This window comes from Triticum aestivum, chromosome 2B (assembly GCF_018294505.1).
Source record: "Triticum aestivum cultivar Chinese Spring chromosome 2B, IWGSC CS RefSeq v2.1, whole genome shotgun sequence".
Lineage (NCBI taxonomy): Eukaryota > Viridiplantae > Streptophyta > Magnoliopsida > Poales > Poaceae > Triticum > Triticum aestivum.
The window spans coordinates 650689260-650706854 of NC_057798.1; the positions used below are offsets into that span (position 1 = coordinate 650689260).

Below are 17595 nucleotides of genomic sequence, written 5' to 3' on the forward strand. Positions count from 1 at the left end.
TGGTGGCTCCATTTCTGGCAAAATAGGATAGAACTCTAGAGGAGCAGCAATGACAGGCATAGCAGGCTCAGGCTGGGGAAAGTTCAGCTGGTCCACTATCATGGGCCCAAGGGCCAAGTTGAGGTCAGGGAGATCCACATGGGCCTGGCCCAAATTGTTTAAAAAACCATTTCCCTCCAAGACAAGCTGAGCATTGGCCTCTTGCATATCAATCTCCACCCCATTTGATCCCACAGAAATAGTGAGATCACTATGAATGTCCATATCAGGGAGAGCCACTTGCAACTGTTCTTCCAAAGGCTGAAACAGATCAGCTAGCTCCACAAATTCTCCCTCTTCAATTTCCTGATCAATGAGGTCATCATCTTCAGCAGGCATTGCCCAGTGCCCCCATCCAGGGAGATCCTCATCCTCATCTTCAGGTTCCTCATCAGCTGCCTGAATCTGCATTGCCTGCTGATGGAAATTTTGTGGGTCTCCTCCCATGATATCTTGAACTTGGTGCTGTTGGATGGGCCCAACAAAGTGATTCAGTTGATTGGGGTGAAAAAAATTGTTGACTGGCTGTGGATGAGGATTTCCGTCCACAGGAACAGGGTCTTCTTCTGGAGGTCCAGCACCCAGTAGATCTTGTTGGAGAATAATCACAGGCACAGACCAGGACTCTGCATTTGGATCATCAGATTCTCCAACCACAATACTAACAGGAACATCGCTTAAGTTTTCAACCCTAATCTTAACCATGAGTGCAGCTCTGGTACTTCTGGCTCTGTCCCATAGCAATAATTTGCCAAAACTCCTTACTGCATCCGCCAGCTCATGCATCTCTCGTTTATCAAAAGGAAATCCCACTAACAGAGCCCAAACATCCCTGTCAAGATGCAAACTTCTCCAGTTGATGCCCTGGTTATGCCTCTGAAAGATGATATGTACATCTCCATGGACATGCGGGCTTTGCAGAACCAGAGCATCACGGTCGAAAGGGGAGTTTAATCTGACATAAGCTTGACCGAAAGGGCATTGACAAATCTCTTGAAACCCTAGATGCTTGACTTGCGTAATGAACTCATCAATGATTTGACGAACATTTGGGAAGTGAACCTGCTGGTTGGGCATTGGTACAATGGTGGCGATTGCCCAGTCTTCATGGCGTGGCAGAGAAGGGCTCGAAATAACCCTGACTCTCGCTGGTCTTCCTTCCACCTGGATTGCTTGATGATGCGGAGGAAGAAAAGGGGCCGGATCGAATGGGAAGTTGGCCATGTCGCGCGGGACCAGCTCTCCGCCCTGCTCTGAAGAAAGCAAGAGCCTGCTAGCTGTGAGCGGGGGCGGCGGAGGCAGAGACGCAGAGCGAGTAGGGAGCGACACAATAGCAGGTGGAATGGTTGGTGAGGGTCTGGAAGGAGCTTGATTGCCGGTATTCTCCAAAACTGGCCTCGATTGTTGCCCCTGAATCGCACCATTAACGGGTGTAGCAGAGGTAGGAGCAGATACTGAGGCAGTCAATTGATTTGACAATGCGAGAGAGCGGAAGGCCGAACGACAGTCACTGGAAATGTGGCCCCACCTTTTGCAATTATGACACCAGATTTTATTTTTGCAGCACGCGCGCTTGTGGCCCGATAGCAAGCAACGGACACAGAAGAGCTTTGGTTGGGCCTCACCATCCAAATGGGCCGCACCAGATCCCACAGAAGCCCTTGGGGCAGTTTGAATTTCCTGAATTGCCGCCTCATTATTGCCCACTGCTGGAAATTGAAGACGATCAAACACCGTAGTAACTGCTACCGAAGATTGAGCGGGGCGAGATCGCCGTGCCTGAGCAGGAACTGAAGATTGCTGGAAAAATCTCGGCACTCGAACTGCATCAGCAAAAGAATTCCCATTGCGAGATCGCGAGACTAGAGTCCAACCATTGTCTTGATTCGGATCGGAGATAGAACGAAACTTCGGACCATTAGCACCCCCACAGAAGAAAACCAAGATTGAATTCCGGCAAAGAAATATTTCCTCCATTGTATATCGCAAATCCAACATTGATCGAAGAAACCGAGAATTTGTATAGGTGATCACGTAGCTTGCAAACTTTGAATAGAGAAGCACGACCCCCAAAACATGAAAGAAGGATAGTACCGACGGACTCCTCAGTGAGTCTGATCTTCGATCTGGTGAATTCTGCAACCAAAAAGAATTCCTTTTGCCCATTGTCGGCGGTGAAGTTGACCGGAAGATGAAGGGAGGATAGGATACGATCTTCAAAGGCGTTCCCCCGTTCAAAATGAAGATCAAACAGAGACATGGCGGCCGAAGAGGGCGGTGGTGGAGAACAGGCAGAAATCAAGGAGGGAAGAGCTAGATGGTGGCCGCCGCAGCCGGAGTGACGTACAACGGGAGATACAGGCGGTGGCCGCCGTGGCCGGAGTGATCAACGGCGGGAGGTTCAGGCGGTGGCCGCCGCGGCCGGATTGGCCAGCGGCGGGGCTAGGTGCGCGGAGGGGCTAGGTGAAAGAAAGAGCCGACTCCATTTGTGTGTGTGTGTGCGGAGGGGCTAGATCATTTCCAAGTTGCTGGCCAATAGACTTCAGACAGTTATTCTCAATTTGGTTCATGTCAATCAGTATGGATTTATTAAGAGCAGAACCATTAATGACTGTCTAGGATGGGCTTATGAGTACTTACATCAGTGTCAGCAGTCTAAATTTCCCATTGTTCTCCTGAAGCTAGACTTTGAAAAGGCTTTTGATCTTCTGAACCATCAAGATATTCTTGCAATTCTCAAAGCAAGAGGTTTTGGAGATAGATGGATGAATTGGACCTCCATGCTCCTTTCCTCTGGTACTTCTTCAGTGTTGCTTAATGGGGTGCCAGGAAAATTCTTTCATTGCAATCAAGGGGTTAGACAAGGTGACCCTGTCTCTCCTTTGCTATTTGTGTTGGCTGCTGACCTACTCCAATCCACCCTCAATGAAGCTATGCAAAATCAGCTGATTCTTCCTCCTATTGTTAGTCAAGCTTGCCCTGACTTCCCAGTGATTCAGTTTGCTGATGATACCATCTTAGTCCTGCCAGCTGATATGAGACAAATTGAGCAAGTCAAAAATCTCCTCCTTCATTACTCTGCTTTCACAGGTCTGAGAGTGAATTATGAGAAATCCTTCTTGGTGCCACTAAATGTACCAATCACACAGCTTCACTCTTTGCTTAATGTTTTGGGCTGCCAGCAAGGTCATTTTCCTTTCACCTATTTAGGTCTCCCTCTTGGCACAACAAAACCAAAAAATGAAGATTTTAACCCAATGATGCAAAGAATTGAAAGAAGGCTTTCTGGCTGCTCCACTATGTTATCTTATGATGGCAGGCTTTTGCTTGTAAAATCAGTTTTTGCATCTCTGCCAATTTTCTTCATGAGCTCTCTAGCTCTCCCAGTTGGTGTGTTACAGCAAATCAACAAGTACTTGAGAAATTTCCTTTGGAGGAAATTTGGTATGGAGGATAGAGGAACTGCACTTATTGCTTGGTCCAAGGTTTGTAGGCCAAAAAAGCAAGGAGGACTTGGAATACTTGATATCTCTATTCACAACAAGGCACTACTAATGAAAAATCTGCTTAAATTTCTCAATAAGGAGGATATACCTTGGATTAATTTGATCTGGGAGAAATATTACCACACTGAACTGCCAAGAAGGAAAGTTGAAGGCTCTTTCTGGTGGAAGTCTCATATTGCTCTCCTGGAGAGATTCAAACAAATCAGCAAATGCTCCATTGGGTCAGGACAATCTATTCTCTGTTGGTCAGATACTTGGTTGGAACAGCAGCTCCAATCTTTGCTCCCTCACCTTCACTCCTTTGCCCTTCATGAGGATCAATCGGTACTAAGTTTCTTTTAGGAGGAAAATTGGATTGATCAGTTCCATTTACCTCTCTCTATAGTAGCATTTGAAGAATTCAACCAGCTCCCCTCTTTGGCTCCGACCTTAGACCCACAAGTTAAAGATAGGTGGAACATTATTGGTGCTTTTGGCAGGCCCTCTTCAATTCTGATCTATAATTTGCTTCTGGACAATCATGAGGAGCATCCGTTTTTCAGTCTCATTTGGGATAGCTCCAGCAGGCTAAAGCATAAAATCTTTTTTTGGTTGGTAGCTCACTGTCGAATCAACACTAGGGCTCTTCTTCTAAGGAAAGGCATGCACCTTGATGATACCTTTTGCCCTAACTGTAATCAGCAAGCAGAAGAAACTCCTATGCATTTATTGTGGGATTGCAGTTTTGCGCAAGATTGCTGGAACTCTCTGATTCCAAACAGACGAAGAGGAACTTCTGTTTATGAGGACACCATCTTGGCCACGCAGCTCCTTCCAAAACAATTTGCTGTCGAAATCCTTATTTTGGGTTGTTGGAACATTTGGATTCAGCGAAATAACTTTGTGTTCAGAGCACTTCCTCATTCAATTCAGTCTTGGAGATACTACCTCAAGAATGATCTTAAGCTACTTCGACATAAGATCAAGCAAAAGTTTGCAGTTCGCTTTTCACAGTGGATAGATCATAATCTGTAATCATGGGTTCCATTCCTAGAGCAGGCATTGGCTAGCTTATAATCTTTATTCTTTTGGAATTTGTAACTTTTTGTACTATATTTTGCTTTAATTGATTTACCGTAGAACAATTTGTTCTACGGTGTTGGGTCAAAAAAAAACAACCAGAACGCGTATGTCGCACGGTAACGGAAGGAGATTGAAAACGTACCATCAGTACATTTGAAGGATCCCGGTACGTGACGTACTCGCCCGAGAGTTCCGTCCAGAAAACGGCGTAGACATAGCGGTGGAAATAATAAATTGCTCGCGGGCCCAATAGAAGACAACAACCCCCATCTCCCACCCCGCTCCCTTCATTACGAATGCTCTGCGGCGCCATCAGCAGAGATCAGATTCCATGGCGGCGGCGGAAGAGAACGGCAATGGATTAGAGTTCCTAACAGATCCTGTCGACAGGTATGTTTTCTACTTCGTCTTCGTTCAAGCAGTAGCTCTGAATCTTTCACGAGCACCAACTGATGGGTCGCTGGGTCTTCTCGCAGATTCCCCTGGCCGGCTCTTGAAGCCAACGACTTAACTCCGGGCGGTGAGGCAGGCACATGTCTCACACAGTTGGCTGCTGAATGAAGCATGGGAGATGTTGGCGACGACCCCCTCTCAACCCAGTTGCCCAAGGATAACGGCTGCGAACCACTGAGCTTGTCGGCGGGCGATTCACAACAGTCAACAGGGAAAGATGACCCTCAAGCCCCCTGCTGGACTAGAAGGTACCGTTTCTTCTTCTTGATCATGGTTAAGTGCGAAATATATTCCTATCAGTCATCTTTTGGAAAAATAGAACTCTGAAGCACAGGGTGTATTCTTCAGATTTGCATAGTGCTCGCGTATCAGCGCTGAATTCATCAGATTGGCTTATTGCTCGTGTGTTGGCCTGAATTATTGACCAAATATCAAAAAAATATAAAGAATGAATTCATATTTACTCGTGCTCTTCTCTGAAACTAGCACATTTATAAATGTCTGGAAATTGTATATCTGCACATGTAAAGCTCGTGTTTTATTTTTTGTTCACTTCTGAAGACTGATTCAAAAACCTGAAAATGTTAATGCTTTCTGAAATCTAGAACTAAACCTGCACCTCCATGTTCATTGTGCATGACCAATGAGATCCATATGAGAAAATTATCAAAATGTAAGTTTATGGTATATCATTGTAAAGATGGATGCCAGCGTCATAAGCCATGTCTAAATAATTGAAAACCTCCAATATGGAATCTTGAGAGGTTGCTTTGTTAGCAGTACATGTTTGATTACAAGTTAGGGCACTCATTTACAGTCAGAATAATGATACATTACTAATGATGCAGGATCTGTATTGGGCGAGCCCCTATTGAGCGCACACCATGCGCTGGAAGAATATGTGCCCTCAAAAAAACCTTAAGAGGATACGTGGAGAAGAAGACAGATATTGTAGTGGTACCAGCTGTTGGATACAACTTTGATTCATTGGGAGAAGCATACCACTTCTACAATCTGTATTTGTGGGAAATTGGATTTGGGATAAGATATGGAAAAGGTAGGCTGAACGTCGAGAGAACCAAATGTTTGCAAGAAATAGTCTGTGGATGCTCGGTGAGTTCAAAGTAAATTAATTACCCCAGGTCCTGAATCTGTTTTCTTGAAACGCAATGTAACATTTCACAATCGATTCATATTTTCAGGGCAAACCAAAAAGAGGAAACACACGGACATGCCGATGCGAGTGCCATGCATTGATACATTTGCTTCGACCAATGACAATGGCTGGTACATAAGTGAGCACAGGCCATACCACAACCATCTGTTGACAGATAAATGTGGTGAAAAGGTGTACTGCCCTTCACATAAACATATAGATCTGTATACAAGAGATCTTGTCAAACAGCTTAGGGAGAACAATATAAGCATTGGAAAAGTTTACAACATAATTGGTAGCTTCTTCGGGTCAATGAATAATGTGCCTTTCATGAAAAGGGCTCTGAGGGGTCTATGTGGTGAAATCAGCCGAGATCAAGCAGATGATGATGTCCGGAAAACTATGGATGTCATTACAGAATTGGGTTCAAAGGATTCTGGTTTGTACTACAGAGTACAACCAGACAGTGATAGTCGGATAAGGAATTTACTCTGGTCAACCGGTGCAAGCAGGATGCAGTACCATTATTTCGGAGATGCAATAACATTTGACACAACATACCGTACAAACCTCTATGATATGCCATTTGGGCTGTTTGTTGGAGTTAAACAACCATTTCCAGAGCATTATCTTTGGCGGTGTGCTTGTCAGGGATGAGACAAAGGAAACTTTCGAGGCGGTTTTCAGCGAATTCATCTGCATGACGGGTGGCAAACATCCTCGGACCATTCTTACAGGTGACAATCGGAATTGCCATAATATTTGTTAGCTGCCCAACTTGAAACACATAGACACCGGCATGCTTATTTCGGAAGTAGAAGATAAAATGATTCATAGATTTACAGTAATACACAGTAGTCTGACTTTGAAATAAGTCTTATGGTTTCTAACAAAAAGATTCTTGCCTCCGCAGATCAATGTAGAGCTATGGAGCTTGCAATAGAGAAAGTAATGCCGGACATCACACACCGGTGGTGCAAGTGGCACATCCTGAAGAAGGCTAAGGAAAAACTTGTGCATACTACTCAAAACGAAGCGATTTCAGAGCAGAATTTCATAAAGTTGTGAATCACATGATAACGGAAGAAGAATTTGAAAATGCATGGGCACAGCTCCTTGAGAAATACAATTTGCAAAAAAAACACTTACATTTCACACATCTATGAAGTTCGCACGAAGTGGGCAAAACCATATTTCAGGGGCATATTTTGTGCAAAAATGACAAGCACACAGCGAAGTGAGAGCGCAAATCATATGCTGAAGGGATATGTGCCAGCAAGCTGCCCCATGCACTTATTTGTAAGGCAATACATGAGGCTGCTTTTCGGTCGAGAAGCAAACAAGAACTATGAGGAGAGGCGAACAAAGATTGTAAGTTGCTTCAATCTTTTTTTTTTTTGAATTTTCACGCGGGGGGGGGGGGGGGGGGGGGGGGGGGAGGAGAGATTTCCCCACCTGAATTTCCATATATGGGGCCAAAACACCCAGGTAACCAGCATGCACAAGTACATTTTTGTACGGGGGAAGAGCTAGAGAGGGGGGGGCAACAAGCATCAGGCATCTTGAGGGCTTGTCAGGCAGCCCAGCCATGTATCAGATGCCTGCTTTAGAGCAACAGGCAGACGCACCCGCCAAAGCACGACGTCCTCCCTACACAAGCGCAGCAGTCGGGGGAGTGACGGGGGCAACCCCTGGAAGACCACCGCGTTGCGGTGCTTCTGAAGTTGCCAACAACAAAGGAGGAGGAAGGTCGAGCCCGTCCGCGTCGGCACCGAGCCAGGGGGGGACATAGTGTGCAGCAGCTGAACGGATGAGACCGCCGAGGCGACTCCCACCACAGACCAGAAGCGCTGAGCAAAAGGGCAGTCGAAGATGAGATGGTCCGCCGACTCCAAGGGTGCCGAGCAGACGGGGTAGCCAGCCCCCGCCGCCTCCACAATGTGCTTCCACAGGGAACGTCTCTTGTCTGGATCCGAGCCTGGACCAAGAGCCAGGCGAAGAAGCGGACACGACTTGGAGCGTAGTTCTTGTAGACAAAGTCGGCGTACGGCGCAAGCACCCCACCAAAGTGGCAAAGATGGTAGAGGCAGGCGGAGGAGAGCCCAACACCCTTGTCACAGCCTAGGCGAAGGGTCCGAACATCCGGCTCCGTAGTGAGGGCCAGCGCCCGGATGATTGGGAGGAGCATCGCGCACTCCCTGGCGCCCGCATGGTTCAGGCGGGGGACGAGGACCCCAGCAAGCCCGTGTTGAAATACGTGAGCAACCGAGGCCGCCGGCATGGTGGTGTGAGAGAAGAGGGAGCTCATCTGGACGGATAGTGCACCACCGGGCAACCGAGGGTCCAGCTAGAACGCCATAGTGCGGCCGTCGCCGACGGAGACAGTGGTGACCGCCCTGTACACAGGCATAAGCTTGGCGAGGGAAGGCCGGTACTTGTAATTATGCCTCCGCAAAAACATGGAACATGCTAACTATGTTCTTATTTGTATTCAGACATTGCCATCTATGAAGGTAAACACGCCGCTGGAATTTCACGCTAGCAATATCTACACACGAGCAATGTTTGAGAAATTTGGTGAGATCCTGTATGAAGCAGGGCAGTACAGAGTAGAAGAGGTCGAGAAAGGTTCAAAATATAATGTACATCGATATCACCCGGATAAACATGAAAAGTGGTGCAGAGTATTGTACGTCGTGCATGTCCACGGTCAGGGTGAAGAATTGACATGTGAATGTGGCAACTTCGAGCACACAGGATTACTATGCTCAGTGGCGGAGGTAGAGGGTGGACAGGGTGGGCCACGGCCCACCCTGGAATTTTTTGAATAGCTTTATAGCATAAGAAAAATGCTAAAAAATATTAAGAATTTTTTTTGTATTTTTATGAACAGTTCTACTGTTGGCCCACCCTTACTCATTGGGCTAGATCCGCTACTGACTATGCTGCCATTATTAAGGTACAATCTTATTGTCTTGAGATAAGAAATTTAACAATATTGCTGATTCGTCTCAATTGATAAAACCATGTAAGCTGAAATAACTAAGTAATCATATTGCAGGTTCCTGATTTCCTTGGTATAGACAGAATTCCATCAAAGCATATCCTCAAAAGATGGACAAAAGAAGCAAGAGACATACTTCCAGATCACTTGGCACACCTACAGAAAGGCAATATTTCAGTAAACTCAATAACATTCAGACATTCAAATATGTATACACATGCTTTAGAGGTGGTGAAACTTGGTGATGCAAATCCAGTTGCCTACGATTGCGCGATGGAACTTCTTAGAGCAGCAATGGATAAACTGACCCCTTTAGCTGCTGAGCATGATGGTCTGGGTTTAGTGCACAGAATAGAATTGAAAAAGACAAAGGTTAAGGAATTGAGTCTGCTAGAAGGGCCACATAATGGGTGCATGAGCGACGATGAGGGCAGTGCCATTGGAAATTTCATTGGATTGTCTGCTCCAGAACGTAAACGGAAAGCCGGACGACCAACTAATAGCAGAGACAAGCCTCCGTACGACGACCGATCTGGGAAGAGAAAAAAGTTGAAGGTTACATCAGAAGTGAATGGTGCTCTCGGATGCGCCACAAGTAAACGAACACGGTTCTGCACTATATGTCGTGGCCCTGGTCACAAAAGCACAACTTGTCCACAAAGAGGAGACGCGCCTCAAAAGAAAGGAAAGAACCAAAATGCTCGATTTTCGGGGTGGGAGGTCATCGGAAGAACACATGCAACAATCCTAAGATCATGGTACATGTTGCAGAGCAAACAACTCCTGATCCTGGTAGCAGCCAGTGATTATTCTATGCAACTAAGAAAGCATATATATCAAGTAGAACCCAGATTGTTGGTGTTTGCTTGTAGATGAATGCCACTTCCCTGATGTCTATTTTAATCTGTACTTGTCTGAACCTTGTGAACCCATGCTGCGTGTGTGCAAGCATCGCAAGTGAATCTGAATGTTAGCTGGTACTGCTTTGTATCGTGAATGCTCTGTTGCATTTGCCTTGCCTCAATAATGTACTGCGTTTGCCTAATAACATTATTTAAATGGATGTACCGTTGACATATATGTTTGATGCTGCTGTGGCATTATCCATCCTATTAATCTTATGTGGCATAATCAACCAAAAAAAATCTGCTACCCCTTGTTAAGTACTGCTGAAAATCACACACGCATGAATGGTCTGCACATGACATGGATGTGAAAAAAAATATATATGTGACCGACAGCACAGCACAGTGCACACCCTCTCTTCACTCCAAACATGGGCGCGGAGGCAGCTCCGCGCACGTATAGTTTGATTTTTGAATCCTTCTGGAGCGTCCGCCTAGCAAGGCCTGCACTTACTACCCTGCTGTTGTGAGCCACCATCAATTTACTTCAAGTGAGCCGAGCTTTGCCACCTGCTCACAGTCTGCAGGCAGATCTCCCTTGCTGTCGCTAGCCTCCGGATCACTCCATCAAGCTGCCATCCAGATGTCTCCTCCACTTTCAGTAGGCAGCTCTCCCCATGAAGCATCATCAGGTTCCAACTCCCCACAGGTTGCAATCGCCGATGGCGACTTCAACCCTCCCCCTGTTGCAGGAACTGAAAATCACCCCCGAGGAGATGATGCTCCAGGCCACGCGGAGTGGGCTGGGACAGGTACGTTCTGCATATATCGGATTTGGTTTCTGCATTCTTTTAACCTCGTGTTTATGTACTGCGGTTTATCTATAAAATCTGATAGCCCGAGTTTCTGCACGCAGGATTCGGTGGACGGCAGAGCCGATGGAACAAGTGAGCAGATGGGAACCGGACTGGTGCTTCGGTCGAGTAATAAATGGCCTCGCTGGTCCGCACCGCTTCCCAAACAAGGAACGATGACGGCAAACGTAAACGGCATCAGCGGCCCACACCTATCCTCGGTCCCGTGCCATTGGTGCAGTTCGGCCCATAACCAACCCCTTCCGTTAGAGCCCAACAACCGTCCACCGTAAACTCCGTTATGCACATTACACAATACCATGCCTGCCCGTATCCCGTACATGTACACTCAAAACAATATAATAAAACTTACAGCCCGCATCCCCATAGCCAGTTCGATGGCCACCGATACCAGGAGCGCACGCGCTCGAGCACTCCTACCAATTTTCGGCTATGTGGTCTCCTATAAGTCTCTCTTATAAACATCACTTTGGCAAAATAATCACACACATGTTGTTCCGCAGAAGATCCCACAGAGAAAGTGAAAAGTATTTTGACTTTTTCTTCCAAAATCATGACGTGTGAACCACCCCATGTGTTAATTAAAAAAAACACCCCATGTGTTAATTAAAAAAAACACCCCATGTGCTTCTCACTGAATATAGTGCATCACTCGTGGTTCTGATAATCTGACGCGTGTGAGCCCCGTTGCACCCCGTTGGAGCCTCACGTGACACTCTTTCTCTTCACTGGATGGGCGGACGAGCTACGTACTACGGATCCAACGTGCTCCTCAGCGGATCCCATCGCCGCTGAAGGCATAGTATAAGAGCATCAGAACCGGACGATGGCCTGCGCCGAGCCCGACGTGTTGTGTGCAGCCAAGGCATCGTATAAGAGCATCAGAACCGGACGATGGCCTGCGCCGAGCCCGACGTGTTGTGTGCAGCCAAGGCATCGTATAAGAGCATCTTGCATCTGCAGCAGGATATGTTAAATATGGATGCAGCAGGATATGTTAAATATGGGTCTTAAATCCATACAAGGACATGCAAACGAAATAAACCTACGTAACTACTTCGATCGTTTATCATCGGCTCTTCGGGTTTGCATCACTCGGATCCACTCAGTTCCTTGCTTCCGTTGCGTCGGTTCTTCGGTTTTGCATCATTCAAATCCCCTCGGTTCCTCACTTTCATTGTATCGGTTCTTTGTGTTTGCATCACTCGGATACACTCGGTTCCTCGCTTCCGTTGCATCGATTCTTCGGGTTTGCATCATTCGGGTCCCCTCGGCTCCTCGCTTTCGTTGCGTTGGTTCTTCATGCATCATTCGGATCCACTCGGTTCTTCATATTCGTTGCATCGTTCTACGGGTTTGCATCATTTGGATCCCCTTGGTTCCTCGCTTCCATTGCATCGGTTCTTCGATTTTGCATCATTCAAATCCCCTCGGTTCCTCGCTTCCGTTGCATCGGTTCTTCGTGTTTGCATCACACGGATCCACTCGGTTCCTCTCTTCCGTTGCGTCGGTTCTTCGGGCTTGCACTATTCGGGCCCCCTCGGTTCCTTGCTTTCGTTGCGTCGGTTCTTCATGCATCATTCGAATCCACTCGGTTCTTCATTTTTGTTGCATCGGTTCTTTGGATTTGCATCACTTGGATCCCCTCGGTTTCTCGCTTTCGTTGTATCAGTTCTTTGCATTTCGATCATTTGGACCCCCTCGGTTCCTCTCTTCCGTTGCATCGGTTCTTCGGGTTTGCATCATTCGGGCCCCCTCGGTTTCTCACTTCCGTTGCTGTTCTTTGGGTTTCCATCATTCGGACCCCCTCGGTTCCTCGCTTCCATTGCTCGGTTCTTCTGGTTTGCATCATTCAGGCCCCCTCAGTTCCTCACTTCCGTTGCATCGGTTCTTAGGGTGTGCACCACTCGGATTCCCTCGGTTCCTCACTTCCGTTGTATCGGTTCCAGACGGTGTCACCGGTGGGCGAGAGAGAATGGCGGTTTTAGATCTGGGAGATTAACTGGCATTAACATCCAGTAGATTGAAAACACTAACCCTACGTATGAACCCCTCTCAAAAAACTACAGCTTCACCCGCAAAAAAAAACTACAGCTTATCTATGTAGAAACTGATATATCATTATGCCTTATTTTTAATATTTATTACATTTGAACATTTTTTAGGGGATACAATTGAACATTCTATTGGTCAGATTATGAACTATGACTGACACGCAACATTACTCATCATTGTTTCTCAAAAATGTTATCCCCAAAATGCAGATCGGCGTCATAAAAAACCAAACATAACTTAATCACACGTAAGACTGAAAAATCACAGATTTATCACCAGCTCCCATTATTTCTTTTTCTCGGAGTTGCAAGGAAAAAAAGATTAAACAGAAACAAATCGAGATTGAAGGGGAGGCATTAGAAACTAGCAGCATCAGAAGGTGTGAAACGGTTGTCGTTGGATGGATAAGATCCACTACAACCACATAAGCTGAGGAATAGAAAATGAGAAGAACAAGGGAGCTCCCTCGATGAATCAACGTTCAAAGATGGATCTCACTTGAAGATGAGAGGAATCCGGTCCTTACCTACAGCTGCTCACGTGGCTGGGGGTCGCCGTCGCTGTCGAGAGCTGCTGCTCATGCCGGAGCTGCTCAAGACCTTTGGTTCCCCTAAGCAAATAGTTTCTGGTTCCCCTAAGAAAGGCATTAGTTTCTGGTTGATAAAATATGTACTCCCTTTTCTGCAACAGTTCAAAACACGCCTGAAGCTGATGTATCTTTTTTTAATACATTTGAGGTGGTATTTGTACTCGATGCGTCATGGGCATGAACATGTCTGCCGCTGCTTCCATTTTCCGTTTCATCCACAAGTTCCATCAAGCTGAATAAGACTAGCATGCGTACCTGTACCCATCTCAAATCTGCACGCATGCAGATGGACCACCCAACGCTGACACACAGGCGCAGCCTTTTCCTACGGAGCGAGCCACAGAAACTATCCAAAATCCCACCACAATTTCTCCCCCTCATGTCCAGCACGAATCACGAAGAGTGAGCTTACGGCTGAGATAGCTATGTCTACAGCAAGCTATAGTAGACACAATTTTGCATATATATATATATATATACATACATATATATATATATATATATATATATATATATATATACATATATATATATATATATATATATATATATATATATATATATATATATATATATATATATATAGACACACACACATACACACACACACACTTATAAGGATATGGTTGCATAACCAAATTAAACATCCACTTACATAGGTGGCTACTATAACCTTGGCATTTACACACACCAAAGTAAACTATTACATGCATAATTATATAGGTGGCTACTACACACATGTCGTTTTCACACACCAAAGTAAACTATATATTACATGCATGATTAACTAGCATAAACGATCATCTGATCATCATCTACTGCTTATGACGCTTGCTCTCCTTGTGGCTCGATCCGGGCTCGTCGATTTGGGTAACGATGCACTTCCTCATGTCAACGATCCGCCTGTGCATCTCGTAGCATGTGTACACGCTCTTGGGCGCGAACCTGAGGTGAGGTTCATCCAGTCGCCGCATCCAGACCCTGTGCTAGGATACGAGATTTGTTTTCTGGGCATCCTGCTTCATCTCTTCGTAGTAGGGGTCGATGATGGCCGAGGCAAATTCGACCAGGGAGAACTTCTGCTGCCCCAGACCCTGTAGTGGTCACGGATTTTGACAAGGTTCTGGCAGGCCAAGTCCGTAACACTGAGCGCTTTTACATCATTGGTGGTTTCCACTGTGGCGAACTTATAGTCGGTGCTGTTGACAAACCTATTGAAACAGTCGCAAGGCTCTATGGCCATGCAGTAGTGGTAGATGAGGACATGATGGTGCACTCACAATTGGGCGACGACAACCTTCTGATCTATGCTGGGACGACCGGCGGTGTACTGGAGGGTCAATGTCGACCACCTTGTACCTGTCTTCAGCAAGCAACTGCTCAACAGTGTTGATGTAGTAGTCCACCACAGCCAGGTCAATGGTGTACACCACCGAGAGATCCGTCTCCCTCGCGTGGCTCTCCACTTTATGCTCGTCGAACTCCATTAGAGCGCCGCTAGACATCCCCTCTCTATGTGTCGTCATGGGTGTGCTTGTTGTGTTGTGGGGCGCGATCGAAAGTTTGAAGAGACTAAGGTTATAATGGCCGCGGGAATTAAAGGGGAGGTTGGATGGCACGTCCTGATGGCAGTTCTAATTCGCAGTGCGTAACTCCATCATGCCGCACGTAACTGCATCGCTTGGCAACGCGTGCGGTGCAACCGCATGCATATGGGCGCCCCGACGTGATCGTGCGCAGGCCCAACCGCTAGCAGAGTGCGCGCGGAGGGACGCGAGCAGAGCGCTCCGCGGTCGCCTCAACGGCGACCAACCATATATATGCATATAGCAGTTGAACACGAAAGGAAAAGTTGTCTACAACCCAAGCGCGCCGACGGACGCGAGCAGAGCGCGCCGCGGTGCCTAACGGTTGAACTGTTTGTATAAATTAAACACGACTGCTTAATCTATGAATGAAATCTATGCTTAATTACTGAATTTTAGTTGCAAAAATTAGATAGTGCTAGTGAATTTTAGCTGCATATTTTGACAAATAGCCATTGGAACCGCTGGTTGTCCTCTCTGTATGTGTCGTCGTGGGTGTGCTTATTGTGTCGTGCGTCGGCCCCAAACACTGGTGGCACAACTTATAATTTGATAGATGGAGTACTAGTTAAAGTGATGCATATAATTAAGCAAATGGATCACACATGTCTGTATTGACTGGAACGAGAATGCAATAGCACAATAAGAATTAAGGAGGCAAGTAGAAAGATGCATCCATCAACATACGACCTCCTCCTCCTCAACTCAGTGCATCGGGCCACCGACCGGCCGCTAAGGTGCGACGGCTTTTGTGGCGAGGTCAAGGTGCTTCTCAGCAAAGGCATCCAAGGATTCCAGCCGATTGAAGAAGGCCAACGTCGTAGCGTCCTCACTGGCCTTGTAGATACCTATGTACATGATTTTCTCATACACGTGGATGTGTAGGTCGACGAATTCTTGCAGGGCGAGGCGCCTCGCGGCGAGCGCGGCCTCCAGGTGGACATTCTTCGTGGCGTCGACGGGCATTCACAGGGCCACCAGTGCTTGAAAGAGGTTCCAACCATGGAGGCCGATTAGGGTGGTAGGCAATGAGGAGCCCTGGCGTGCGGGCCGAAGGAGTACGGCAATGTCGTCCGCGAGCTTCTTGACGACGGTGAACTTGTTGGTGGTGGCAACGATCATCTAGTCCAACTGAGAGTCGTAGCTGGCGTCGATGATGGCCATCCACCAGCCGGTCGCCAACACCGTCTGGAGTCGATCCTCGATGCCATGCCGCAGGCCGGCGTCATGGACCGTCTGGCACAGCCGCTGGCCACTCGCGCGTATCGCCGCCATGGGTCTAGAGTGAGCACTTTTGTGCTTAGTGTAGGTGCTAAGGCAAATGCTTAGGTGCGTACGATGTGGTAGATGCATTGGAATGGAGGGGCGCCTTTATATGAGTGCAAACTGCGTTGCATTCACATCGTGCTGCCTCTTTTCCCGGTCCTCCTCCCATCACTTCCCTCATGCATTCATGATGCTAATTGAAGGAGGATGCATCATTGGTTGTTCAACATTTTGGGAACCGCTACCCTCTCCGGCATCTACATTAAAGCCGTATTGGGAACTGTGTCGCCCGCTGTCAAATCGAATAGTACTGTGCCGCCTGTTGCATGCCCGGCTGAACACGCCTCCTCGCCTCCATCTATGCTTAATTACTAAATTTTGGTGCAAAAATTAGATACTACTAGTGATTTTTAGCTTCGTATTTTGACAAATCACAGTGTTACAAGGTTGACAAATGGCAATGTTACTAGATCAACAAATGTCAATATCTCCAGTTTGACAAATGGCAACATACCTGATATGACAGATGCAAATTTTACAAAATTGTTTGTAAGTTGTTGCACACGGGTCATCTAAAAGAACTGTTTGCGTTGAAGAGATGCACAAATCCTGCTCTCACTTTGCATACGGGTGTTTTTTCTAAAACGTTTGCGATCAAGAGCCATTAAAACCTAAATCCATTAAAAACCAAGACACGTGGCGTCATGTGAATGGTTGAAATTTGAATTATGCACATAAATGCATTGAAAACTCAACTAATGCATAAAATATCCAAACGAACCCCGAAAAATCCCGAAAATTGACACAACACTCCTGTTGTTCTATGTTGACACGAGAAATTTTTTGAAAGCAATAAAAGGCAATGGATATCGTTTCGTCCCCAAAGGTGGGACGTTCCCTACCGAAACCATCATGCTTGTTGTGAGAAGCTCTAGTTTGTGAGAAGCATATACCCAAACCTGCCCCAAATGGGACCAAAAATTTACCACGACATGTTGATGCCGCTCCATGATAGCATGCCAAGTTTCATGAATTTCAGACGAGTTTTGGATTTACTAGAATTTAAAAACCAGGTATCTCAATGTTTGCGGCCGAGTGACGGTGGCAGGGTGTTTGACATTCATTCCCATTTGTTGCATGGGACCTAAGCATGCAACCA

At 46.6% G+C, this 17595-nt stretch overlaps 1 protein-coding gene across 2 annotated transcripts; it reads left to right on the forward strand.

Moving 5' to 3' along the window:
* The first annotated feature begins 4856 nt into the window (after positions 1 to 4856).
* LOC123046500 (protein FAR1-RELATED SEQUENCE 9) lies at positions 4857 to 10324 on the forward strand. 2 transcript variants are annotated; one of them, XM_044469884.1, is made up of 8 exons: positions 4857 to 4997; positions 5084 to 5308; positions 5909 to 6173; positions 6263 to 6953; positions 7130 to 7587; positions 8712 to 8996; positions 9110 to 9175; positions 9278 to 10324. In XM_044469884.1, exons 5-8 carry the CDS (start codon positions 7315 to 7317, stop codon positions 10094 to 10096), a joined length of 1443 nt encoding a protein of 480 aa, XP_044325819.1. In that variant the 5' UTR covers positions 4857 to 4997; positions 5084 to 5308; positions 5909 to 6173; positions 6263 to 6953; positions 7130 to 7314; the 3' UTR covers positions 10097 to 10324. The 2 variants fall into 2 exon arrangements, with proteins under 2 accessions (XP_044325819.1, XP_044325821.1); XM_044469886.1 differs by lacking the exon at positions 8712 to 8996 and having other exon boundaries at positions 4974 to 4997; positions 9278 to 10321.
* Positions 10325 to 17595: the final 7271 nt, after the last annotated feature.

Bases quoted from the DNA above. Each gene is read 5' to 3' on its own strand.
- LOC123046500 (XM_044469884.1), top strand. From the start codon at position 7,315: ATGCATGGGCACAGCTCCTTGAGAAATACAATTTGCAAAAAAAACACT. The intron at 7,588-8,711 runs GTAAGTTGCTTC...ATTTGTATTCAG, and splicing joins AGGAGAGGCGAACAAAGATT to ACATTGCCATCTATGAAGGT. The intron at 8,997-9,109 runs GTAGAGGGTGGA...TTTTATGAACAG, and splicing joins TACTATGCTCAGTGGCGGAG to TTCTACTGTTGGCCCACCCT.